The 24,625-nt window shown below is 55.0% G+C and overlaps 2 protein-coding genes across 5 annotated transcripts in view; one reads left to right on the forward strand and one right to left on the reverse strand.

Annotated features, from left to right (window-relative positions):
* Window positions 1–5,727, reverse strand: part of PTPA (protein phosphatase 2 phosphatase activator) — a 37,384-nt gene extending 31,657 nt beyond the window's left edge. Inside the window, exon 1 of one of the 2 annotated variants that reach the window (XM_017499125.2) lies at window positions 5,406–5,726. In XM_017499125.2, coding sequence (XP_017354614.1) covers window positions 5,406–5,436 — 31 coding nt within the window. In that variant the 5' untranslated portion in view covers window positions 5,437–5,726. Of the gene's footprint in view, window positions 1–5,405 lie in introns of both variants that reach the window. The other variant, XM_017499127.2, reaches the window with a different exon arrangement.
* A 490-nt stretch (window positions 5,728–6,217) lies between these two features.
* CRAT (carnitine O-acetyltransferase) lies at window positions 6,218–22,768 on the forward strand. Of its 3 annotated transcripts, XM_017499123.2 has the most exons (16): window positions 6,220–6,523; window positions 7,630–7,728; window positions 8,002–8,142; window positions 8,827–9,090; window positions 11,831–11,949; window positions 13,027–13,080; window positions 13,617–13,782; window positions 14,126–14,300; window positions 14,933–15,111; window positions 15,663–15,763; window positions 18,328–18,447; window positions 18,582–18,704; window positions 18,805–18,940; window positions 19,967–20,029; window positions 21,450–21,587; window positions 21,984–22,768. In XM_017499123.2, exons 3-16 carry the CDS (start codon window positions 8,113–8,115, stop codon window positions 22,197–22,199), a joined length of 1,884 nt encoding a protein of 627 aa, XP_017354612.1. In that variant the 5' UTR covers window positions 6,220–6,523; window positions 7,630–7,728; window positions 8,002–8,112; the 3' UTR covers window positions 22,200–22,768. The 3 variants fall into 3 exon arrangements, with proteins under 3 accessions (XP_017354613.1, XP_017354612.1, XP_017354611.1); XM_017499122.2 differs by lacking the exon at window positions 7,630–7,728; XM_017499124.2 differs by lacking the exons at window positions 7,630–7,728; window positions 8,002–8,142 and having other exon boundaries at window positions 6,218–6,523.
* The last annotated feature ends 1,857 nt before the right edge of the window (window positions 22,769–24,625 follow it).

Genomic DNA, 24,625 nt, shown 5'->3' on the forward strand with positions numbered 1-24,625 from the left:
AAAAAAAAAAAAAAAAAAAAAAAAAAAAAGTGATGCATGACTGTATATGTGTTGCAAAAATGTAAAAGATTAAATATCAAAGTTACTGATAGTCATTTCTAGGGGATGTGATTTATATAGGACTTCCATCTTCTAAGTCACATATTACTTCTAAAAACAAGGCAGGGCGTGGTGGCTCACATCTGTAATCCCAACACTTTGGGAGGCCCAGGTGAGCAGATCATGAGGTCAAGAGATCGAGACTATCCTGGCCAACATGGTGAAACCCCATCTCTACTAAAAATACAAAAAAATTAGCCAGGCATGGTGGCGCATGCCTGTAGTCCCAGCTACTCGGGAGGGTGAGGCAGGAGAATCACCTGAACCCAGGAAACAGAGGTTGCAGTAAGCCGAGATCATGCCACTGCTCTCTAACCTGGGCAACAGAGCAAAACTCCACCTCAAAAATAAAATAAAATAAAATTAGCCCAGCATGGTAGCATGTGTGACTGTAGTCCCAGCTACTAGGGAGGCTATGGCATGAGGATGACTTGAGTCTGGAAGGTCGAGGCTACAGTGAATCATGATCATGTCACTGCACTCCAGCCTGGGTGACAGAGTAAGACCCTATCTCAAAAATAAATAGCAGCAACAGAAAAAAGCATATAGAACCTTTGTAATCAGACAAAAGCAAGAGTTTCTCTATTTCCCAGTTGGTATAGGAAAGGAAAACCCAGAGAAGTCCCATGCTGACCTAGAGGCAAACTTAATGCCAAAGCCAACTGCTTCCTAGAAGTGCCCTTGCTAGCCAACACTCTCTTCACCACACTGCAGGACTCCCTTCACTCTGTGACCCAGAAATACAAGCCCTCAATCCTTTCTTCTTTTCTTTTTCATTTTTTTTTTTTTACAAAGCAATCCTTTCTTCTTAATTCCAAAATCCATAAAGCTCTGAAAACCCAATTTTTTTATACACAAGTTTACCATTAGGTATGAAACCTAAACTGATAGGAAGACATGTACAGGCTTTGTGTATCTGACTTACTGAGGGTATTTATACATTTTGCTGAAATAATTTTTTTCCTTATGGGATGGTGTCTTCTGAGATATGAAAAACTCTGCATTTAAAAACACACCTGACCCCGAGGGTTTTGGATACAGAGTTGTAGACCTGAATTTACAGTTGGAGAAGTGTTAGATTAGTAAGCATTTCCTTTAAAAATGCAAACTCTCAGCCGGGTGCAGTGGCTCACACCTGTAATCCCAGCACTTTGGGAGGCCAAGGTGGGTGGATCACCTGAGGTTGGGAGTTCGAGACCAACCTGACCAACATGGAGAAACCCCGTCTCTACTAAAAATACAAAATTAGTCGTACATGGTGGCACATGCCCGTAATCTCAACTACTCGGGAGGCTGAGGCAGGAGAATCACTTGAACCTGGGAGACAGAAGTTGCAGTGAGCTGAAATCATGCCATTGCACTCCAGCCTGGGCAACAAGACAAAATTCCATCTCAAAAATAAATTAACAAATAAATAAAAATGCAAACTCTCACTAGAGCAAAGTGAAAGAGTGACGCTGAAGAGTAAAGGACTACCCGTCACTCACGACACGTTATCAATTTGTCCCACTGCCTTCCTCTTAAAACCTAGCTGACATCAGCTACATGGAGAAAAAGGAACAGAGACCTAAGAAGTTTCTTGGCTGGGCGCGGTGGCTCAAGCCTGTAATCCCAGCACTTTGGGAGGCCGAGGCAGGTGGATCACAAGGTCAAGAGATTGAGACCATCCTGGTCAACACGGTGAAACCCCGTCTCTACTAAAAATACAAAAAATTAGCTGGGCATGGTGGCGCGTGCCTGTAATCCCAGCTACTCAGGAGGCTGAGGCAGGAGAATTGCCTGAACCCAGGAGGCGGAGGTTGCGGTGAGCCGAGATCACGCCATTGCACTCCAGCCTGGGTAACGAGAGCGAAACTCCGTCCCCCCCAAAAAAAAAAAAAAAAAGAAGTTTCTTGAACATGAAACATCTGGAGAAACAGCCTATCTGGAGAGGTCCTGAGGAAAAGGAAAGTGCCAGGGGACTTGGAGACCTAAGGAGAAGGACAGAGAATCTGAGTTTAGAGAAAGACAAATCTCTGCCTAATTCAAACCTGGGCCACAGAAAGAGACCAGAAGCTCTCTTCCTCCTCCCACCTGTCCTGCAAGCTCTGTTCCCAGAACCCAAAACTGAGGACCCTGCTATTAGTAAATTGGCACTTCAAGTAAGATGCCAAATAAAAAGCTTTGTAGGTCAGACTAGTAACCCAACCACATTGCTTTTATGGGAAAATGTGTCCCACATTCCATATAATCAACTTGCAAATGATCTTTGGGAACCTACAGTCCTCTTCTAAGCGTGAGACAACCGTCCCCTGCAGAGGGAAAGCCCTCCTTGGAGGCTGCAGTGAGCCAAGATCACGCTACTGCACTCCAGCCTGGGTGACAGAGTGAGACTCTGTCTCAAAAAATAAAAAATTAAAAAAAAAGAGAGAGCCCTCCTGACATTATTTCACAAGGACACTTCACAGGAAGAAAGCCTTCAGGCCAGTCCATGTTTGGGAAAAGGCTACCTTACCGGGAAGCACTATAACAAATTACTGATGAAACACACACAAGTTGCCAGAACACACAATCCCAAATCAAAGAAACAAGACTTCAAAGACAGGGCTGTGATAAAACAGGTCACATCCACAGTCTCTCCAGCCTCAGATTATGTCTCTGACAAAGGTTCCAAGAGACACTGGATTCCCAACAATCTCACAGTATAAAAGTAACATCCAGAATTTTAGAAATGTTCCTTCCTAAGCCCCCCAACAAAGACTCTAACATACAGTATTATCATCAGCCATTTGATACTGGTCTACATGTCCAACCTACACAATTTTGAAACTTTGAAAAAGATAAAAGCAATCAGCATTTACTTATTGCCTACTATATTGCCTACTATGTCCTATGCTTTGCCCATATCTTCTTATAGAACACATACTACCATTCTAACGAGAGTATACTAGCCTCATTTTAAGAAATAACTGAGGCTCTTTTCTTGGGGAAAAAAAATAAATTTTAAAAAAGAGAGAGGTACCTGATACTCACAGAGGCTATGACCTGCCAGGCAGAGCCAGATCTGTGTGACTCCAAAATCCAGTTTTCATCACTACATTGAGTTAAGGGGAACTTCTTGGCCAGGTGCAGTGGCTCACGCCTGTAATCCCAGCACTTTGGGAGGCTGGGGTGGGCGAAACACTTGAGGCCAGGAGTTTAAGACCAGCCTGGCCAACATGGCAAAATCCTGTCTCTACTAAAAACACAAAAAATTAGCCCAGCATGGTGGCAGGCACTGTAATCTCAGCAACTCGGGAGGCTGAGGTATGAGAATCGAATGAACACCGGAGGCGGAGGTTGCAATGAGCCAGGCTGGGTGACAGAGTGAGATTCCATCTCAAAAAAAAAAAAAGGAGTAGAAAAAAGAAAGAAGAAGAAGAGGAAGAAGAGGAGGAGGACCATGTCCAGGGACCTGGATCTTTCCAGCCATGGAAAACCTCCCTGAGCCTTCCTCTCTTTCGGGGCACAGGTTCTCTCTCCCCCTACTCCCCACCCCCATTCATCTCCAGAGACACATTCATCTCACTGATAACTGTGGTTGCCTTATATCTCCTGTCTCTTGATGTCACTACCAGAACTTTGATTTGAAATGGAGTCTCGCTCTGTTGCCCAGGCTGGAGTGCAGTGGCACAATCTTGGCTCACTGCAACCTCTGCCTCCCAGGTTCAAGTGATTCTCCTGCCTTAGCCTCTTGAGTAGCTGGGATTACAAGCACATGCCACCACGCCCGGCTAATTTTTGTATTTTGAGTAGAGACAGCGTTTCATCATGTTGGCCAGGCTGGTCTCGAACTCCTGATCTCAAGTGAGCCGCCCTCCTCAGCCTCCCAAATTGCTTTGATTACAGGTGTGAGCCACCGTGCTCAGAGTCATTACCAGATGCAATCTTGGCTCACTGCAACCTCTGCCTCCCGGGTTCAAGCAGTTCTCCTGCCTCACCCCAGGGCCCCCAGATGAAACTACAGGCACATGCCACCATGCCCAGCTAATTTTTGTATTTTTAGTAAAGACAGGGTTTCACCATGCTGGCCAGGATGGTCTCTATCTCTTGACCTCATGATCCGCCCACCTCCTCCTCTCAAAGTGCTGGGATTACAGGTGTGAGCCACCTCGCCGAGCCCCCTTACCAGAACTTGTAAGACAACCTTGTCCAATCCTCAGCCCAGGACAGCTTTGAAAGCAGCTAGACACAAATTTGTAAACTTTCTTAAAAAATTATGAGACTTTTTTTTTTTTTTTTTTTGCTCATCAGCTATTGTTAGTGTGACCCAAGACAATTCTTCTTCCATTGTGGCTTAGAGAAGCCACAAGATTGGATACCCCGTTCTAAGGGCACACACACAGAGGTTTTGTACAAAATAAATGTCTGGTTTTCAGTGTCCTAAGAAACGGAGCCCAGCTCTTTGTTTATCTGTTTTGGGGAGTATGGAGGGGATGCCTCTTCTGATTTTCAAAATTTCTCCCTCCTGAGACCTTCCCAGGACCACAAAATTGGAGACAGGATACCAGGAATATCAAATGCTTTCAAAACATTAGCTGTGTTTGGTGAGCCAGCCTATTTACCCCTCTGCCGGGAATGTAAAAGTTATCTACGGCCAGTCCTTAGTTCAAGGTAGGTTGTCAAACAGCCTTCTTCTCCAGAAAGGGCGTCTCCGTAGCACCTCCATCTCAGTAATTTGAGATGAACTAAAAAGAGGGTACAGTGTAAACAAAAGTTACAGGAGGAGATGCCAGAAAGACTAACCTCCTTCACAAGCAGCCTTTTAAAATTAGGGGTTTAGACACCACGGGCAGTTTCCCTCAATAAATTCTCAGGCACTGAAACCAGAGTAGGTAGATGAGGGATGAGCAGGGCGTGGAGGCTGAACACTGGGGCGAGGCAGGCGCAGGGGATGGGGCGCCTAATAACAACGGCAGCCTCCGGAATTACTCTCGCCTCCTTCCCAGGCAACTTCCCCGCCAGGTCAACAGCTTACTTAAGCACGCACTGCCCAGAGATGCAAAAGGGCCCCTTCTGGCGCTACCCACCGGGCACTCGGGCAGCTCGGGCTCCCCCAAAACCCAAAGCTGCGCCCCAATCACCACGCCTTTGCAACCCCAGGTTCCCGCCCCAGAGGCGCCCCACCACCCACCTCTCCCCTAAGGCCATTCAACTCTGTTCCTCCTCGGGCTCCCCCAGCTTTTGCCCCTCACTTCCTCCGTGTCCTGACTGTCGCTCTCCTGAGCCCCCTACACCTGGCACCGCCCCCATCCTACCCCACCCCAGCCCGGCCCCACCGGCCTTACCTGGCGGCGGCTGCCGCTCGCCCTCAGCCATCTTGCTCCGGCCAGGAGCCAGCCCAGATGCCTGCAGTCCCCTCTCGCCTTTCACCGCCGCACTCACCGACCCTTCCTCTCCCTGGCTCCACCAAACACTTCGAGCTTCCTGAAAACAAGTGAGCGCCGGCGGGCTATAACCGAAAACCGAGAGTTAAAGTCACCCCAGCGAAGACAGCCGCCATGTCAGTGCGGGGCGCTCAGGGAGCATGCCTATTAACTGCCGACGCGCGGCGGTCGCGCGGACCCGGGCAACAGCCATGTCAGTGCGGGGCCCGCGGGGCGCATGCGCGCCAACGGCCGCCACACACCCTGCTCGCTAACGGCAGTCAAAACGGCTGGCGTTGTGGCCGCCATGATTGTGCGGGGCGTCAAGTTTGGCTTGTGCGCAGCCATGTTTTTGCGGGGCAGTCTCCACCTGTCACCTTTGTGGGTGGTACTGACCCTAACCCGAGGAATATTAGAGGACATTCCCTGATCAACATGGTTGTTTTCCTACCACTCTAACAGTTACGATCAAGGACACTAGACGGAGTTGGAGAGTGCACACCAACTAGAAGACATATGGGACAGGGTAGAGACAGCTAGACGGTGACCTCTGCCTTGCACCTCCCGGGGTCTCCACGCCTCGCGGGGACTCCCAACCGCTGACCCGCTGACCCGCCCTCGGCCCCGCCCCTCTCCCACCCCCACCCCCCGTCGCGGCCCCGCCCCCGGCTCGCAGCCAGCCTCCTGGGGCCCGCTACCGGGAGAGGCCCCGCCCACCGAGGCCCCGCCCCCCGACCCTGAGCCAGCCCTCTGGGCTCCGCTACCCGCCTGGGGCCCGCTACTGGCCCAGGGCGTGCCCCGCGGGTCCTCCTCCCCGGGCGCCTGCCCTCAGCCCGCCCGGCCCGAGGGTGGGCGCAGGGCCGCCTCTACCGGCTGGTGTAGGTAACTCGGCGACCTTGGCCCGAAGGCTCCAGAAAGGACCCCCTGACCCCAAACGCGGCGGCGGCAGCGGCGCGGACTTTGCCCGGTGTGGGGGGCGGAGCGGACTGCGTGTCTGCGGGCGGGCAGCGAAGATGTTAGCCTTCGCCGCCAGGACCGTGGTGAGTGAGGCAGAGCCTGGGCCTGAGGGCCCTGACGGCGTGGGCTGGCGGTGTGGTTGCGCCCGCCCGGGAGGGGAGACCTCCAGCTGGTGAGGTGGGATGGGATCAGGTAGGCGTCCCAGGTTTGGCAGAGCAGGAGACTGGGGCGCAAGGTCAGAAGCAGAATTGAACCCACGTCCTGGAGCGCTCAATTCCAATGACCCGGGAAAGACGGGGGGAACCCGGCTTCAGTCAGCACCCCACCCTTAGATCCAGAGACAGGCCGGTCGGGGAGAGACACCCAGAGCGTCCAGGTCCTAGCTCACTCTCCCAGTTATCTTTGACTCACACACCGGTCGCATGCTCAGGCCAAAGGAGTTGGTCAGGCTCCTTTGTTTATCAGATGGTCCCTGGGGAACTGTGTGGCCAGAAAAATACGCGGAGGCATCAAGCCAGGCTGCTCAGAAAAGCCTCAGAACTGGCAGGAGGCAGGCAGGTGGCAGCACCATGGCCTCCCTCTCTTCCAGCCTCCTTCCCCAGCCTGGCTATATCTACCCTTCAGTCCTTCCCGGAGGGCATCGCAGATGCTATCCTCATTTGAGTTTCTTCCGTCTCTGATCCAAGCATATGTCTCACTCCGTCTCAAATATACACTCCGGGGCCAGAGGGCAGAGGGTGCATCCCGACTCAGGCTTAGAGGCTCTTCTAGGTGTTACAACGCCCTGAGCCTTCACCGCACCCTTGTCACTGTCTCGAAAGCTGCATCGCATCCCATAGACAGCCTCTCGGTCATCTTCTGGGACCAACTGACTGGCCTGGTCACTTTCCTGCCAGGGAAACTGAGCCAAGGAGGAACTTAGCCAGAGTCCCCTAGATCTGCTCATTCAAATCGAGCCTGATCCCAAAGCCAGTGTCCTTTCGTTTATTTTTCACACCAAAAGTCCTCTACTCTTGAACCCTCACTGAATGAGCCACGGCTCAGGAAAACACAAGTGTTGGTAGAGGGATAGCTCAGATGGGTCCCAGGAGTCCTGGAGAGAAACCAGAAATAGGAAGGGCTCCTGGCTGTCCCATCCACTGACGGCCCTTTCCTGGTGTCTGCTCCCCTGCACCAACCCTAATTTCAGGACTGACCCCAGGGCTGTGGTGTAACCTCAGCAGCCAGGCAGTCTCTGCCCTCCAGCCAGGTTTTCTCTCATCAAAAAGATCTTCACAAATTCTGACAGGTGGATTTTTTTTAATTACCTCTTGGCTTGCCTCCCTGGCGCTGAGCCCAAGCAGAGAAGAAAGGAAAGAGCTTTCCAGGTTCCCTTCCACTGGAGTGCCCACCGCCAGCCCTCTCACCTGCTCCCCAGTCCTCTACTTCTGGGAACTCAGGAGGGTGAAGCAGCTTCTGAAGTCCAGGAGCTTCCCCGCCACTGCCACAACATCCGATGCCACCACAGCCATCGCCATTGCCACCTGCCTCCCCCTGAATCTTGGTTCTTTTCTCTTTCCAGCCCGGGCAAGTGGCTGTCTCTTGCTAAGTTCTGCTCGCCCACTTGGTAGCACAGTTAGGCTTAGAGATCCAGCCAAGGCAGACAGACAGGGCCCAGAACCTCAGTCCTGCCATGGAGGAGGACGGGCAGCAGAGAGAGAAGGTATGGAACAGAGCTCCTGCCGCTGCCGCCTGCCCGCTTCGAGAGCAGCCTCGGGCCCTCCTGTGTCTCTTTCCGCCTACTCCAGGCTCTCCTGGACTTTCTCTCTCTCTGTCGCCTCTCACCCTCCATCCAGGCCCCTGGGCTTTCTCACCACAGCACTGCCCTCACCCCACCCTTGCCCCATCTCAGAGGCAGGAGGAAGCCCAAGGCCCCTCCCCCAGAGGTGCTGCCATTGTCTGGCTCTCTGTGATTCTTCTTCCCTTCTATTTCTCAACCTGGAAAGGGTGGGAGAAAAGGAGGTGGGGACATTCAAGAGGGACAGTCACCACTCTGCTGGCTGGCCTCTCTTCCAGGGTGAGAGAGGAGGAGCCTGTGCAACCCATCAGGTGGGCAGTCTCCCTTATCTCTGCCACCCTAAAGGTGCCATTCATCCTGACTTGGTTCCTCTGAGCCTTGCCAAGAACCATGACCACACCACACCCTACCCCATCCCTACCTGCATCTCGGGGCCCCACAGAGGCGGAGACACCTACAGCTCTAGGGCTGGGAGGCCAGGGCCAGCCCCACCCAAGAGGCTGTCTCTGCCCCCAGAGATGGGCACATAAGTGCCTAGGACTGCAGCTTCGGGACTGCCAGGTCTCTAGAGCCAGAGAGGGAATGAGCAGGATGTTCTGCTGTCTGCAGGTGAGGCCTCTGGGCTTCCTGAAGCCCTCCTCCTTGATGAAGGCTTCCGGCCGCTTCAAGGCACATCAGGATGCGCTGCCACGGCTGCCTGTGCCCCCTCTCCAGCAGTCCCTGGACCACTATCTGAAGGCGCTGCAACCCATCGTGAGTGAGGAGGAATGGGCCCACACCAAGCAGCTGGTGGACGAGTTCCAGGCCTCAGGAGGTGTAGGAGAGCGCCTGCAGAAGGGGCTGGAGCGCCGGGCCAGGAAGACAGAGAACTGGGTGAGTGAGGGCGCCCTCACCGTGACGTGCTGCTGGCTGCAAGCCTTCAGTTCTCCAGTGCCCACTGCTCTGGCATGGCCGTTCATTTGCTGTCCACAGTTTTGTGAGCACATACTCTGTGCCTGGTACTTGACAGGGCGCTGGGTGAGCAAGAAGGGTACAGTCACCAGCCCCTTGGAGCTGACATTCAAGTAGGGAGGAGAGAAAGGGGCTGAACAGGATACAGGTTGTGGACGAGGTGGTTTCATGCAGTGAAGTTCTGCAGAAGTGAAAGGCGGATGAGGAGGAGGAGGGCTGGGGTGGCAGCCGCGCTATGCTGCATGTCAGGAAACGCAAGGAGGAAGGGATGTTGGGCCCAAGGGTCTGAAACAGACAGAGGGGACAGCACGGGCAGAGACCACCACCTGGCATGTTCTGGGACAGAGGCAGGAGTGGGGTGCAAGGGCAGGTACAGCCAGGTAGGAGGAAGATGCCCTTGTGCTCGGTGGGACAGCCTCAAGCAGGGGATGTGTGCTGCTCAGTGACCTGGTTCTGTATCTGATCTGTGGCACAGGTGTGCCCACTTTGGAAAATGTGTCCACACCAATGCTTTGTGTGCTTTTCTATTTGCGTCTCATACTTCAACACACAGATTATAAAGGTGGCCCAGCTGCTGGGAGGGAGGCAGAGTGGGGGCCAGAGGTGAGGGGAAGATGGTATCATCACCCCTAGGGAGCTGTGGCAGCCTTAGCCTGGCACTGGATGGGAGAGTGGTTAAGTCCAGGACTGCTTTGGAGGCAGTGCCAGTAGCCCTTTTGCCAGTGAGGTGGGGGTGAGGGTGGAATTTGCCAAGTTGGGGTTATCCAAGGGAGAAGTTGGCTATGGGAGACCCAGAGCAGGCCGGCCCTGGGAAGCGCTATGGTGTAGGAGGTGCCACGGGTGGGGAGGTAGGGCTCTAGCCCTGGGGCTTGGCAGAAGCTGGGGGGCTACACACGGGAGGTGGGAGTTGTCGGCATTAGCTGAGACTTGGCAGGTCAGGACCTTGGACTCCAGAATCAGGATACTTCCCCTGAAAGGTCCTTAGAGAGTCTGGGGGCCAGTGATTTTCCAGCTTCGTTTAGCCTGGGACTCCTTCAAACAGAAGTTCCTGGCTAAAGGGGTGGGGGCACCACTCCCCCATTCACAGGGCCACTGAAGGGTTTCTGCCACCACCTGGCAGATTCTCACTGGGGGAGTCCCCATACCTGTAGGGTCTCCCAAGCTCCAGCCAGAGGCTCTAGGATCCCTAGTGGAGTACAGGCCCCTGGCTGTTTCTCCAAGGGAAGGGAGCTCCTGTCTGCCATTCCCTGATCTACAGATGAGAAGCCCAGAGAGGTGGCCAAAAAGCCCAGAGCCACACAGCAGCTCTCAAGGAAGCCCTCTGCCACACAGGAAGGTCTGGCTGACTCAGGGGCCCAGCCCTTAGGGGCTGCCAGTCACCTGTCATACAACCTAGGACAAGTCATTCCTCCTCACCCCTTGCCAAGGGCTAGTGGCCCAGCGCTGCAGGGGAGTGCATATGGTGAAGAGGTGCATCCTGCTGCTGTTCGCCATGAGGGGAGGGGGCCCAGGGTGGGCCCAGGTCTCTGGGGGTGGAGAGCCAGAGAAAGTTGTACTGGCTGTGTGTTGTACTGAGGGTGGGTGTTGCAGTCACCACACAGGACACAGGGTGACAGTCACCTGGGACTGTGCACAGCCCCAGACATGGAGCCTTTAATCCCACATCCCTGGCTGGTGCCCAGAGACCCCCACCCCTCAGACAGAGGATGGACCGTTGGGGCAGAGAGTGAGATGTGTCACCCACATCTTGTCAGTAGCGTAAGGATTCATCATTGCAGGAAGCGTCCCCTCAAGATTGCCCTGACCTTGAGATCAAAGTGGGTATCCACTAGCCAATGCCACAGAGCAAGACCAGTACCTCAGGCTGCCCTGATACCTGGTCTCTTGCCTCCTTGGACAATCCTCCACTGGGGATGGTCAAAAACTCATTTATTGGGCCGGGGATAATTGGCTCACGCCTGTAATCCCAGCACTTTGGGAAGCTGAGGCAGCCAGATCACTTCAAGTCAGGAGTTCGAGGCCAGTCCGACCAGCATGGTCTCGAAACCCTGGTGAAACCCTGTCTCTACCAAAAAATACAAAAATTAGCCGGGTGTGTTGGCGCACACCTGTAGTCCCAGCTGCTCAGGAGGCTGAGGCAGGAAAATCGCTTGAACCCAGGAGGCAGAGGTTGCAATGAGCTGAGATAGCACCACCGCACTTTAGCCTGGGCGACCAAGTTAAAACCTGTCAAAAAAACCTCACTCATTTGACTTTACTTTTGTAGACCTTTTCCTTTTTCCCTTTCTGTCTATGCAGGCATACATTGTAACATTGTAATTTAACACATGACAGTCATTGACAGAGAATGTGTAAGATGAGAATTCCTTCAACTTGCTGCCCCTCCCCACACCCCAGGTTTCTTCCCAATCTTTCTTTCGTGTCCTTTCTTAGCAGCGGCGTCTGATTGATCTGGCTAATACTGATCACTTGGGCTAAAGGGAAGGGGCTGGTGGGTTTAAAGTGTAGGGCAGCGAGGGTGGATTTTGACTCTAAGCGTTTACTTTGAGAATCTCCACAGAGAGGCAGAGGGAATGAAGGCCAGCCAGGTCCCCTGGCCCTGGGGAGGAGGGGGCACCAGGGTCCACACACCCCTCCTGACAGGCTCTGGCTCTTCTCCCAGCTGTCTGAGTGGTGGCTCAAGACTGCCTACCTCCAGTACCGCCAGCCTGTGGTCATCTACTCCAGCCCAGGCGTGATGCTGCCCAAGCAGGACTTTGTGGACCTGCAGGGTCAGCTCCGGTGAGTGGCTGGGGCTGGGGGGCCGGGAGGCGGCTGGGGCCCTCGAGTCTACTTCCCCCAGGGGCTTGCAGGGGCCCCAACCCTGTTTATCTTTCTGCCCCACAAACAGCCTTATGATGTAGGGAGCATCTTCCCCATTTAATAAATGTGGAAACTGAGTTTCAGAGCAGGGAAGGGAGCTGCAGGATCTATCCAGCTCTGAAGATTTGAAACCGCAAATCTTCATGGAGGCCCTGTCCCACTCTGCCTGAGGCTTCTCCCCCGTCCTCGTTTTAGCACTTAACCCCTCCTTCCCACTCTCCTCAGCTAGCCACAGGGGTGACCTCTGTACACAGTCCTCTTTTCCACATTCGGCCAGGTCACCTGCCCCAGCCACTATTCCAGTACTACCAGAGATAAAAATACCAATGACAGGGATCTCCTGCCCAAGGACCAGCCAGTGGCTGCTGCCACCTGCTTCTCTTAAAGGGACCAGGGTACGCTGGGAAGGACCAGGGTTCAGGCCCAGGAACTCCAGCCAGTGGTCCCCATGGTAGGATGCAGGGGAACCCCAAGCATTGAGGGTGGTTGCCATGGGCCAGACAGCCCCGGGAGGAAGGCGGCCTGGGGAACACAGAGGCCCAGCAGGGGGTAAGAAACCTTGTGGAGGGAACACCGGAGCCGCTGCTCTCTGTTCACACCACCCCAGCGGCCTGAGTTCCTCTAGAACCGACACTTGGGAGCAGATGACACTCCCTCCAGACTCCAGGAGCTCAGGCCCTTTGTGGGCAGACCCAGCCCACCAACCCTAACCCAGCCACAGTCCAGTTGCTGGAGACTAGCACCCAAGTCCCACCAGGCCCTTGGCCACCAGTACCTCCCCGAGCCCTCCTGATTGTGTTCCTCTAGAGATTATGAAGGAGCCAGCACAGACTGGCAAGCTGGGACTCCCAGGCCCCTCCCTTGCGCTCCCAGGCTTTCTGGAAGCCGTGAGGGAGGATGGAAGACCAGGCCTCTCCCTCCCCAGGCAGGTGTCCCTGGCCCAGGACCTCCCTCAGGGTATCCACACCGCTTCTAATCTCTAACCAATCTTTTCAGATTTGCTGCCAAATTCATTGAGGGTGTGTTGGATTTCAAGGCCATGATTGACAAGTGAGCAGCCCCGCCCCTCCCTAGCCTCACACCTGCCCAGGACTGCCTAATTACCACAGCCACCTCTGACCCCAGCCCTGGCCCGGCATGCCAGCCTGGGCGCTGGGCAGGCCCAAACCTCAGTCACTTCCATTTCCTGTTGGCCCAACCTCAGGTGGGGGTGGGGAGATGCAGCAGCACTGGGGATTGTCATCTCCTGTAGCTACTGAGATCTCCTCTTGGTGGATGACCCTGTCCCATCCCCACCAGAGAGGACCCCAGAGTTTTCTTTGCTGCCTCATCTTCCCTGTGACAAACTGAAGCCCAGAAAGGGAACGAAGGGAGTTTTTAGGTGACTTCTGAGCAGGGCCCGTCCAGAGCAGAAAGCGAGCCTCCTGCCCGAAGCCCAGGCCTGAGGCGCCCTGCTCATGCTGGGAGGGGGAGCAGAGCTGCTGTGTGAGCCCCCAGCAGTACCTAGCAGGTCCCTGTCTACCCTGCCCTCCTCCCCATCCATTTGCCCAGTGGCGCCCACCCTCACTGCCCCTCTGCCCCTGCAGCGAGACCCTGCCCGTGGAGTACCTGGGGGGGAAGCCACTGTGCATGAACCAGTACTATCAGATCCTGTCCTCCTGCCGAGTGCCAGGCCCCAAGCAGGACACAGTCAGCAACTTCAGCAAGACCAAGAAGCCTCCCACACACATCACCGTGGTGCACAACTACCAGGTAGGTGGCCCCTGCCCACAGCTGCAAGCCCTGCCCTGCTACAGGAGTACAGCAGGACAGCCGAAGTCAGCTTCCCTACCGGGGTCCCCCAGCACACATGCTCACGTGCACCAGGAACTGGTGTCCCCTGGCTTCTCCACTGGGGGCCCAGGGAGGCCAGGAGGGGCCGTGGGCCTGCCCAGCCCAGAAGGGCAATCCGAGGACCTCTTCCCACTCTCACCCTTGGCCTGACTCTATCCCCTCCAAGGCTAGGGCCAGGAGGAGGCAGGTATGGGGAAGTGGCTGCTCTCAGCCTGAGGTCCCCACTCAGCCCCCTCCTCTCCACCTGCCTGTGCCCCGACAGTTTTTTGAGCTGGATGTGTACCACAGCGATGGGACACCCCTCACAGCAGATCAGATCTTCACACAGCTGGAGAAGATCTGGAACTCATCCCTGCAGACAAACAAGGAGCCTGTGGGCATCCTCACCTCCAACCACCGCAACTCCTGGGCCAAGGCATACAACACCCTCATCAAAGGTGCCTCCTGGGGGCCTTGCTGGGGCCGCACACCCAGGCCTCTTCCCCAGCACACCAGGCCCTGCCCAGCCCTGGACAGCCATGCTTCTCTCTGCATCCTCTCAATGTGGAGCAGGCGATGTGGACCCTCATGTCATAGATGAGGACACCTCAGCTCCATTTGGTTAGGGTAGTTTCTCTGCTAAATAGCAAGTTAGGATTAGAGTCCACGTCCTCTGGCTGAGGAGCCCATCTGCCTCCCCATACCCTGTGCCCCCAAGCACCTGCAGCCCTCCAGGGCATGCCTTGCTCTGGGCACTGGCCCCAGAGTCAGACCACCTGTGTGGGGTTCCTGGCTGCCACACCAGCTCCCGTGCAACCCTGGGCTTCCGTTTCCTGAATCTAAAGTGAGCCAGGTGTTGGGCCCTCGAGGAGTGCTGTGGGCTGCAGGGCCCTGCTGAGTTCGAAGCTCTGAACCCATACCCTGCACCCAGTCAATGTCTTGGAAGGCCCCAAGGTGGGGATCTGCTCATCCTGGGGGGTACAAATGGGTCAGAAGAGCCCAGGGCAGGACACTGCGGAGGGGCTGGTCCATCTCTCCCACATCCTGAGACTCACCCCATTTTGCGCCCACCCCCCTATGCCACCTGCAGACAAGGTGAACAGGGATTCCGTGCGCTCCATCCAGAAGAGCATCTTTACCGTGTGCCTGGATAAGCCTGTGCCCAGGGTCTCGGAGGACATGTACCGCAGCCACGTGGCAGGCCAGATGCTGCACGGGGGCGGCGGCAAGCTTAACAGCGGAAACCGCTGGTTCGACAAGACGCTACAGGTCAGGCCCCTCGGGGCTTCACCCACTCATGCACACCTGAACAGGGCCTCCTGGGCCTTGGAACGTCCTGCCGCTCCCTGGTCCTGTGTCTCCATCTCCCAGCTTGTAAAGCAGGCAGGAAGCCAGCAGGCTGGATGCTGCCGTAATTACCAGGCAGCCAGCCTGTCATCACCAGTCCTGCTGCTGGCCTGGAAACTGCTGTCACCCCCAGCACACCCCCTCAGTGCCTCACAGAGAAACTGGGATCCGGGGTCAGGAAGTACAGTCCTGGCAGGGCAATCTCTCTCCGCACCTGTAAAACGGGGTGGTGGTAGGCCTCGCCAGTAGAGTAGTGTGAAGGAGTCAGTCAGGCACGCTGAGCGTGGAATGCACTTAGCACACCAGGGCACCCCATGGGTGTCAGCTATTGCTAATAACAGTAACAAGTCAGCATAGCGCCTTGAGATGGCTTCAGAGAGGCCCTTGCCACGAGACTCCACTGAAGAGTGGTTGGATCGGAACCTATTCCCCAGGGCCCTGGGGCTGACCGGGGTCTCCCCTCCCTTCTGCAGTTCATCGTGGCAGAAGATGGCTCCTGTGGGCTGGTTTACGAGCACGCCGCAGCAGAGGGGCCCCCTATTGTCACCCTCGTGGACCATGTCATCGAGTTCACGTAAGTGCAGTCACATCTCTCGCCTAGTTCCCCAGCTCCTAGTGACAGATGACACACAGGTGATAGACCAGCTTATACGGGAACATCACTCTCCTTTGCGCCTGGGAATTTGTTTATTCCAAGGAAGCCAGTTGACCATGGTGGCTCACGCCTGTAATCATGACACTTTGAGAGGCCGAGGCAGGAGGATCAACCTGGCCAATATTGTGAAACTCCATCTGTACTGAAAATACAAAAAAAAGAAAAAGTACCTGGGTGTGGTGGTGCACGCCTATAATCCCAGCTACGGGGGAGGCTTGAGGCAGGAGAATCACTTGAACCCAGGAGGCGGAGGTTGCATTGAGCAGAGACTGCGCCACTGGACTTCAGCCTGGGCAACAGAGCATGACTCCGTCTCAAAAAAAAAAATTTAGGCCAGGCACACTGGCACATGCCTGTAATTCCAGCACTTTGGGAGGCCGAGGCGGACAGATAGCCTGGTCAACATAGTGAAACCCAATCTGTACAAAAATATAAAAAATTAGCCGGGCATGATGCCGGGTGCCTGTAATTCCAGCTCTTCGGGAGGCTGAGGTGGGAGACTCTCTTGAACCCAGGAGGTGGAGGCTGCAGTGAGCCAAGATCACGCCATTGCACTCTAGCCTGGGCAACAGAATGGGACTCATCTCAAAAAAAAAATTAGCCAGGCATGGTGGTGGGTGCCTTGCCTGTAATCCCAGCTACTCAGGAAGCTTAAGGCATGAGAATCACTTGAATCTGGGAGGTGGAGGTTGCAGTAAGCCGAGATCGCGTCACTGCACTCCAGCCTGGGTAATACAGCAAGACTCTGTCTCAAAAAAAAAAAAAAAATTAGTCGAGCGTGGTGGCGGGCACCTATAATCCCAGCTACTTGGGAGGATGAGGCAGGAGAATCACTTGAACTGGGGAGGCAAAGGTTGCAATGTGTAAGGCCACAGCCCTACAGGGTCGTGGGGTGTCTCCTGTCGCTGTGCTGAAGCACAGGATCCGAGAAATAAAGAGGACACAGAAGTACAAAGAAAGCACAGCTGGGCTCAGGGGGGACACACCACCTATAAATGGAGAGAGGCGAGGCCCTGAATGTCCAGAAGCGTCTGTATTTATTAGGTGTAGGTTAGGGGGCAGGGTAGTGAGTGAAGTCATCTTTAAGGATAGTGAAGCCGGGCGCGGTGGCTCAAGCCTGTAATCCCAGCACTTTGGGAGGCCGAGGCGGGTGGATCACAAGGTCAAGAGATCAAGACCATCCTGGTCAACATGGTGAAACCCCGTCTCTACTAAAAATACAAAACATTAGCTGGGCATGGTGGCGCATGCCTGTAATCCCAGCTACTCAGGAGGCTGAGGCAGGAGAATTGCCTGAACCCAGAAGGCGGAGGTTGCAGTGAGCCGAGATTGCGCCATTGCACTCCAGCCTGGGTAACAAGAGTGAAACTCCGTCTCAAAAAAAAAAAAAAAAAAAAGGATAGTGATAGGGCTGTGAGCAATAAACAAGGGGTCTCCCCCTGTTAGGTCACCTAGGCTAGGAGGTGGGTAGTGCACAGCAAGGGGTCCACCCTCATTAGGTCACTGAGGCAAGGAGGTGGGCCATGCACAGTGTGGGGTCCACCCCCATTAGGTCACCGAGGCATGGAGGTGGGCCGTGCTCAGTGAAGAGGGTGCAGTGTGCAATATCTCTTATCTATGGGCATGCTACTTCTAAGAATATTTATAGAAGAATGCTTTTGAGTCACACAGCAGTGACAGAGCTGATGGGGTCTACCGCCACCTGCTGGCAGCTTCCAGTGAGTTCTGTAGGAGGATGCTTTGGAGCCAGCACAGTAACAAGAGCTGATAAATTCAGTCACCAAGGCACGATTATACCAGAGGTGTTTTAAGCCCTTGGACGCTCTCGGGATTGCCAGTCTGAGGGCAACCTTCCACAAGAACTGGATGCAAGGTCCTACAACTCCTTTATCAGGAGGAATGGCTCTTGTTCCAAGCCTGCCATACAGCGGGTATCTTGCTGATACTGAACGCTGCCTCCTGGGCCATGGATTCTTGTCCTGATATGGTTGTTTTTCCCTTAAATCATGCTCTGCACCGTGTCTGCTCTAGGCATTCCTCTATGAACTACGGTATAATTTTATATGTGTGTATATATGTGGCAGTAACTGAGTGGTAAGATATACTTCAGGCACTCATTCTATAAACCAATATATGACTATATAAAGAATTATATAAAAGGAAATAACTGAGTAGTAACACTATAAACTGAGATATTCTTCAGGCACTAGTTGTGCCGGGAATCTGCTCAGCTCTCCTTCCTCGGTGCCCAGATGCGGGGTTAACCACAGCAGTGAGCTGAGATCAGACCACTGCACTCCAGCATGGGCAGCAGACTCCATCTCCGAAAAAAAGAAAGCTGAAGTGAAGGTGGTTTTCAGAACAAACACCTCCCTGAGCTGGCGTCCTCTAGCTTCAGGGACCCATCCTTCCCACCCTGGTCTCAGGATGGACCTAGGCTCTAGAGGTGCCAGCATGAGCCTGAGGCCCCATGTACTGTGCAGGAAGAAACCCGAGCTTGTGCGGTCTCCCATGGTGCCCCTGCCCATGCCCAAGAAGCTGCGGTTCAACATTACTCCCGAGATCAAGAGTGACATCGAGAAGGCCAAGCAGAACCTCAGCATGTAAGTTGGGTGGGTGAGGCCAGGACCCTGTTCCTGAGAGGCTCCTGTGCCAGCTGTGCTGGCACCAAGACCCTATGTGGGGTTGGCAGGGGCTGCCAGGGCCAGCTCCTCACCTGCTCCTCCCACACCCTCAGCATGATCCAGGACCTGGACATCACCATGATGGTGTTCCACCACTTTGGAAAGGACTTCCCCAAGTCGGAGAAGCTGAGCCCAGATGCCTTCATCCAGATGGCCTTGCAGCTGGCCTACTACAGGTGCACCTCTGCAGCCTGCCCATGGAGGAGGGAGGAGACCTGGGGGCAGGGGAGGGGGTGGCTGCCTCCAAGGGGTGTGCTCAGCCCCGTTTCCCACCAGGATCTACGGGCAGGCATGTGCCACATACGAAAGCGCCTCCCTGCGCATGTTTCACCTGGGCCGCACCGACACCATCCGCTCGGCTTCCGTGGACTCACTGGCCTTTGTCAAGGCCATGGATGACTCCAACGTGACGGTGAGAGGTCTGGGGCGAGGGCGGGTGAGCTGGGCCTGAGCTGTCTCCCTCCTGCTCACTCCGTCAACACACATTGATTCAGCACCTACACGATTCCAGCCCCGTGGTGGGCATGGGGAATCTAACAGAAGCTGGAGCCATGAATTTAGCTCTGAGCTTCCTGGTGGCCAAAGAGGAAAAGGGAATCATTCATTTGTTCACTCATTTTTGCATTGGCAGTAAGCAACTGCCCTATGTCAGGCCCTGGCTGAGGACCAAGGAGTTGGCAGTTCCAATACTCGCTCTTTTTTTTTCTTTCTTTTTTTTTTTTTTTTTTTTTTTTTTAATAGAGTCTCACTCTGTGGCCCAGGCTGGAGTGCAGTGGTGTGATCTTGACTCATTGCAATCTCAAGCAGTTCTCCTGCCTCAGCCTCCCAAGTAGCTGGCTCCTGCCACCACAGGCTGCTGCTACCATGCCCAGCTAATTTTTTGTATCTTTAGTAGAAACGAGGTTTCACCATGTTGACCAGGCTGGTCTCAAACTCCTGACCTCAAGTGGTCTGCCCGCCTCAGCCTCCCAAAGTGCTGGGATTGCAGGCGTGAGCCACTGTAAACAGCCCTAGTACTTGCTCTTAAAGAGTTCAGAATCGGGCTGGGCGCGGTGGCTCAAGCCTGTAATCCCAGCCCTGTGGGAGGCCGAGGCGGGTGGATCATGAGGTCAAGAGATCGAGACCATCCTGGTCAACATGGTGAAACCCTGTCTCTACTAAAAATACAAAAAATTAGCTGGGCATAGTGGCACGTGCCTGTAATCCCAGCGACTCAGGAGGCTGGGGCAGGAGAATTGCCTGAACCCGGAAGGTGGAGGTTGCGGTGAGCCGAGATCGCGCCATTGCACTCCAGCCTGGGTAACAAGAGTGAAACTCCGTCTCAAAAAAAAAAAAAAAAGAGTTCAGAATCTAGTACTGGTGAGAAGTGGGCTACTGAGGTGGGCAAGAAGCAGGGAAGGGACCGTGCTTCAGCTCCCTCTGACCTTCACCCCTCTAGGAGCACCAGAAGGTGGAGCTGCTGCGGAAGGCCGTGCAGGCCCACCGAGGCTACACCGACCGGGTGAGTGAGCCCGCCTCTGCCTACTCACTGCCCCTTAGTGTCAGCCACCTGTCTGTCCCTCTGACTATCCATCCCTGCAGCCAATGGCTGCCAACCCTTTGCTAGGACCACACCTCCCTGAACCTGGGAGTACTTGGAGCCAGGCTGAATATCCCCGTTTTTTTTTTGTTTTTTTTTTGTTTTTGAGATGGAGTCTCGCTCTGTTGCCCAGGCTGGAGTGCAGTGGTGCAATCTCAGCTCATTGCAACTTCTACCTCCCGGGTTCAAGCAATTCTTCTGCCTCAGCCTCCCAAGTAGCTGGTATTACAGGCACCTGCCCCCATGCCTAACTAATTTTTGTATTTTTAGTAGAGACGGGGTTTCACCATGTTGACCAGGCTGGTCTCAAACTCCTGACCTCAAGTGATCCACCCGCCTCAGCCTCCCAAAGTGCTGGGATTACAGGCATGAGCCAGCACACCCAGCCAAATATCCCTTTATTATTTATTTTATTTTTTTTTTTTGAGACAGAGTCTCACACTGTTGCCCAGGCTGGAGTGCAATGGCTTGATCTTGGCTCACTGCAACCTCCGCCTCCTGGGTTCAAGTGATTCTCCTGCTTCAGCCTCCCAAGTAGCTGGGATTACAGGCGTCCACCACCGGCCCAGCTAATTTTTTTTTTTTTTGGTATTTTTTTGTATTGTAGTAGAGACAGGGTTTCACTATGTTGGCCAATCTGGTCTCAAACTCCTGACCTTGCGATCCACCTGCCTTGGCCTTCCAAAATGCTGAGATTACAGGCATGAGCCACTGCGCCTAGCCAAATATCCCCTTTTTAAATTTGGAAAAACCTAGCGTGGGCCCAGTAATCGCCCTGGTCCCAGGTTCCAGGGTTGGCCTGGCCCTTGGATGTTGGGTCACACACTTTCCCTGGGTATACGTGGTCCAACAGATGGCAAGCTTCCTGCCCTCCAGCAGCTTAGGCTGCAGTCAGGGAGGGGGCTTTCTGGGTGCGGGTCCTGGCTCCGTCTCTGAGCACCTGTGTGTCCAGGCTCTGACCATGCTACATGCAGACTTCCATTTAGAGCTCACCACCACCCTGCGAGGGGAGTATAGGACTCACCCCTCTTTACAGATGACATTACGGTTCCAGAACCTAAGCAACCTACCAGGCCCCACAGCCAGGATGGGTCTAGGCCACCTGGCTCCAGGGCCCTGCTCTGTAACCCTGCACTGTCCTGCCTCCCTGGGCAAATCCTCACCCCTCCCTGAGCCTTGGTTTCCCCATCTGTGAAAGGAAGGCTCTCCGGCCTGGACACTTCGGTCTCGTGGTTCTGAGTGGCCAGTGCCTGGGAAGGGTGGCACTGCCACAGGCTGAAGAAGGCAGGGTTACCCCGGGGGTCCACAGCCCCTGCTTCTGATGGCTCTCCCACCACAACAGGCCATTCGAGGGGAGGCCTTTGATCGGCACCTGCTGGGCCTGAAGCTGCAGGCCATCGAGGACCTGGTGAGCATGCCCGACATCTTCATGGACACCTCCTATGCCATCGCCATGCACTTCCACCTCTCTACCAGCCAGGTGGGCCACAGCCACAGGTGCCCATGGGTGGGAGGTAAAGAACCTCCTGGCAGTTGGACCTTGGGAGTGATGTGGCCCATAGAGGCCCCCCAGGCCCAATGCCAATGCAGCTGAGTTCCAGAGGAGAAGCAGGGGGCAGGGGCCTCTCTACAGCCCAGGCAGGCTGAGACGGGGTCATTGCTCCTCACGAGAGAATTAGCTTTTCTGACTCAGTGGCCAGGTATAAAGGAACACTTGATCTATGCCAGCCTGTGCTGGTTGCTGGGATACAGCAGGGGACAGACCACCGTCCTTGCCCCCAAGGGGCCTGCCATCTTGGCAGAAGCACAGGCATCCTGGGAAGTACTGGGGGCATCAAGGTAGGGGAGCTGAGAGCTTTGGTCCTGCCATCCGCAGGTCCCTGCCAAGACAGACTGTGTCATGTTCTTTGGGCCCGTGGTCCCAGACGGCTACGGTGTCTGCTATAACCCCATGGAGGCCCACATCAACTTCTCCCTGTCGGCCTACAACAGCTGCGCAGAGACCAACGCCGCCCGCCTGGCACATTACCTGGAGAAGGCGCTCCTGGACATGCGTGCCCTGCTGCAGGGCCACCCCCGAGCAAAGCTCTGAGCCCCAGGACTCAGGCCTGCCAGTGCCGTAGCCAAGCTCACATTGGGATGGGCCAGCCACCAGGGCTCTGGTCCTTGGTTCCATCTTCCCTGGTCCCCCCAGATCTACTAAGTTACAGACAGCATCCTCCAGGGGGCCTCAACCAAGTGCCTTCCATGGGCCATCCCTGCACCTGCCAGGGCCTGACCTGGAGCTGAGTACAGAGGCTGTACATTAGGCCTGGGCCCCTGGTGTGTCATCCACCAATGCCTTCTCTGGGGAAGGGAACCAGCCCTCCAGAGCAGGAGAGTGGCACAAGCTCTTTGTCTTGCCAGAGGTGGCCACTCCCTGCCATCTTCATGGCCAGGCCAGCATCTGTACCCTGCTTCCCAAGCTCCCAGGACCTGGAGACAGGGTTGTCTGGGGCCAAGGGGTCAGGGTGTGAGGTTTCATCTCCATGGGAGCTGTGCTTCTGTGGATAACATGGCTAGTGAGCCACCTCTGGTTCCCTTCAGCTTGGTTCCTGCCCCTGCCCTGCTGTATGATATTAACACTCAAGGTTATCAATAAAGGGGAACTGTGTTGGTGAAGAGGTGTTTCAGCTGAGAGGCAGGCAGGGTGGTGGAGGTGCCTGGCCTTGCCCTCTTTGGATTTCCCTGGGTCTGGGAGCTGGTGTCCCAGGAGCCAGTGGGCCTAAGGGTTTTAGTCCATGAGCCAAGGGCCAGCTGTGATCTGGCACTGGGCCCAGAACTGTGCCAGAGCCAGGGCTGTGTCCTTCACCAACAACTTCCCACCTCCTTCTGTCTTGGGCCTTCCCAAGTCCCATCGGTTGTGGGTAGGGGCAACTCTCTCAGGACTGTGGGGCCCAGCAGGCCCAGGTCTGGTGGGCTGGGCAGTGTGGCTGATACCCAGGGGCCCAGGGTGTCATCCTGCTTCCACCCACTGAGCCCAGCAAGAGTAGGAGTAGAGCAGCAAGCTCAACTCACCACAGACCCAGCTGCTGCTGGACAGACACCTTCAGGGGTGGCAGGGGAAGCCACCAGAGCAGAACCACGTCCCTGCCCACAACCCCGTCTGTAGCTGAGGCAAGGCATCCTGGCAAAACCAAGCGCGCTGTTTTCAGAGAGAGGAGTCTCCCACAGGGACACAAGCCTGTGAGGAAGGCCTGTGTGAAACCCCAAGGGCGGATGCCGGGGTGGGGCCGGGGGGAGGTTGGCCGGCCTGGGAGTGAATGGCTCTGTGACCTGACAGCTGGGACAGTCACCTGAAGTGGGGCCTGGGGTTTGCTCCATTTGTCAGATGAGGAAACTGAGGCTTGGCAAGGTTAAGGTCACAGGGGACACTAAATGGCAGAGCAGGATTCAGAGGCCACTCTTGTCTCCTCTAGGCTGGGTCTCCCAGAAGCCCCTCCCTAGGCCGGGCGCAGTGGCTCAACGCCTGTAATCCCAGCACTTTGGGAGTCCAAGGCGGACGGGTCACAAGGTCAAGAGATCAAGACCTTCCTGGCCAACAAAGTGAAACCCCCATCTCTACTAAACAAAAATTAACTGGGTGTGGTGATGCACATGTGTAATCCCAGCTACTTGGGAAGCTGAGGCAGGAAAACTGCTTGAACCCGGGAGGCGGAGGTTGCAGTGAGCCAGGATTGTGCCACTGCAACTCCAGCCTGGGCGACAGAGCGAGACTCCATCTCAAAAAAAAAAAAAAATTTCCTCCCTAGAGCCAGGTCCCCAGCCACATCCATCCAGGTGTCCTGCAGAAGGGAGTGGAGAAAGAGGAAGGCTACAGGTAGAAACTGGTCCAGCCTCAGGTCCAGTGGGTGAGGAGAGAGGAGAGGAGTGATCCAGCCTGAGCTCTGATCAGACACAGGGACCTGCCAAGCCTGGAGTGAAGATGGAACTCACCAGGAGAGGGAAGCCACTTGCCTGATGTCCCAAGAGGACAGGAGGTACAGCCCAGACAACGAGGGAGTGGGTGGAGGCAGGGAAAGGGATGCCTCCAGGGGGAACAAGCAGGCTTGGAAGAGAACCTGACGCTGCTCCTCCGCTGAAGAGCTTGGGCTGCTGCCTCTGCACCATGGGGTGCTCCCTCTGGGGGTGACTAGAACCCCTAGGAAACAGGGCCCACATCGGGGCAGAATGAGTGCTGCATAAGTGGCCAGCGCCTGCGGCCAGCCCAGGGCAGGACAGGGAGGGGAGGGAGGGGAGGCAAGAGGCTACAGGACAGACACCCTGGATTCCCAAAACACCCCTAAAAACCCTACAGGTCTGAATATAAGGTCAGATTTTTTTCCCCCAGAATTATCCTTCTGAATTGAGGGCATCCCCTTAGGGTGGCATTGTTACAATTCCTTGGAGCCATAAGTACTGTTTAGGGAAGGCTCACTCAGCATCTGAGCAACCTCAATCATGGTGAGAGGCAATTCATAGAGGTCCTCCGTGCGGGGA

This window comes from Cebus imitator, unplaced genomic scaffold, assembly GCF_001604975.1.
Source record: "Cebus imitator isolate Cc_AM_T3 unplaced genomic scaffold, Cebus_imitator-1.0 Scaffold254, whole genome shotgun sequence".
NCBI classification, from domain to species: domain Eukaryota; kingdom Metazoa; phylum Chordata; class Mammalia; order Primates; family Cebidae; genus Cebus; species Cebus imitator.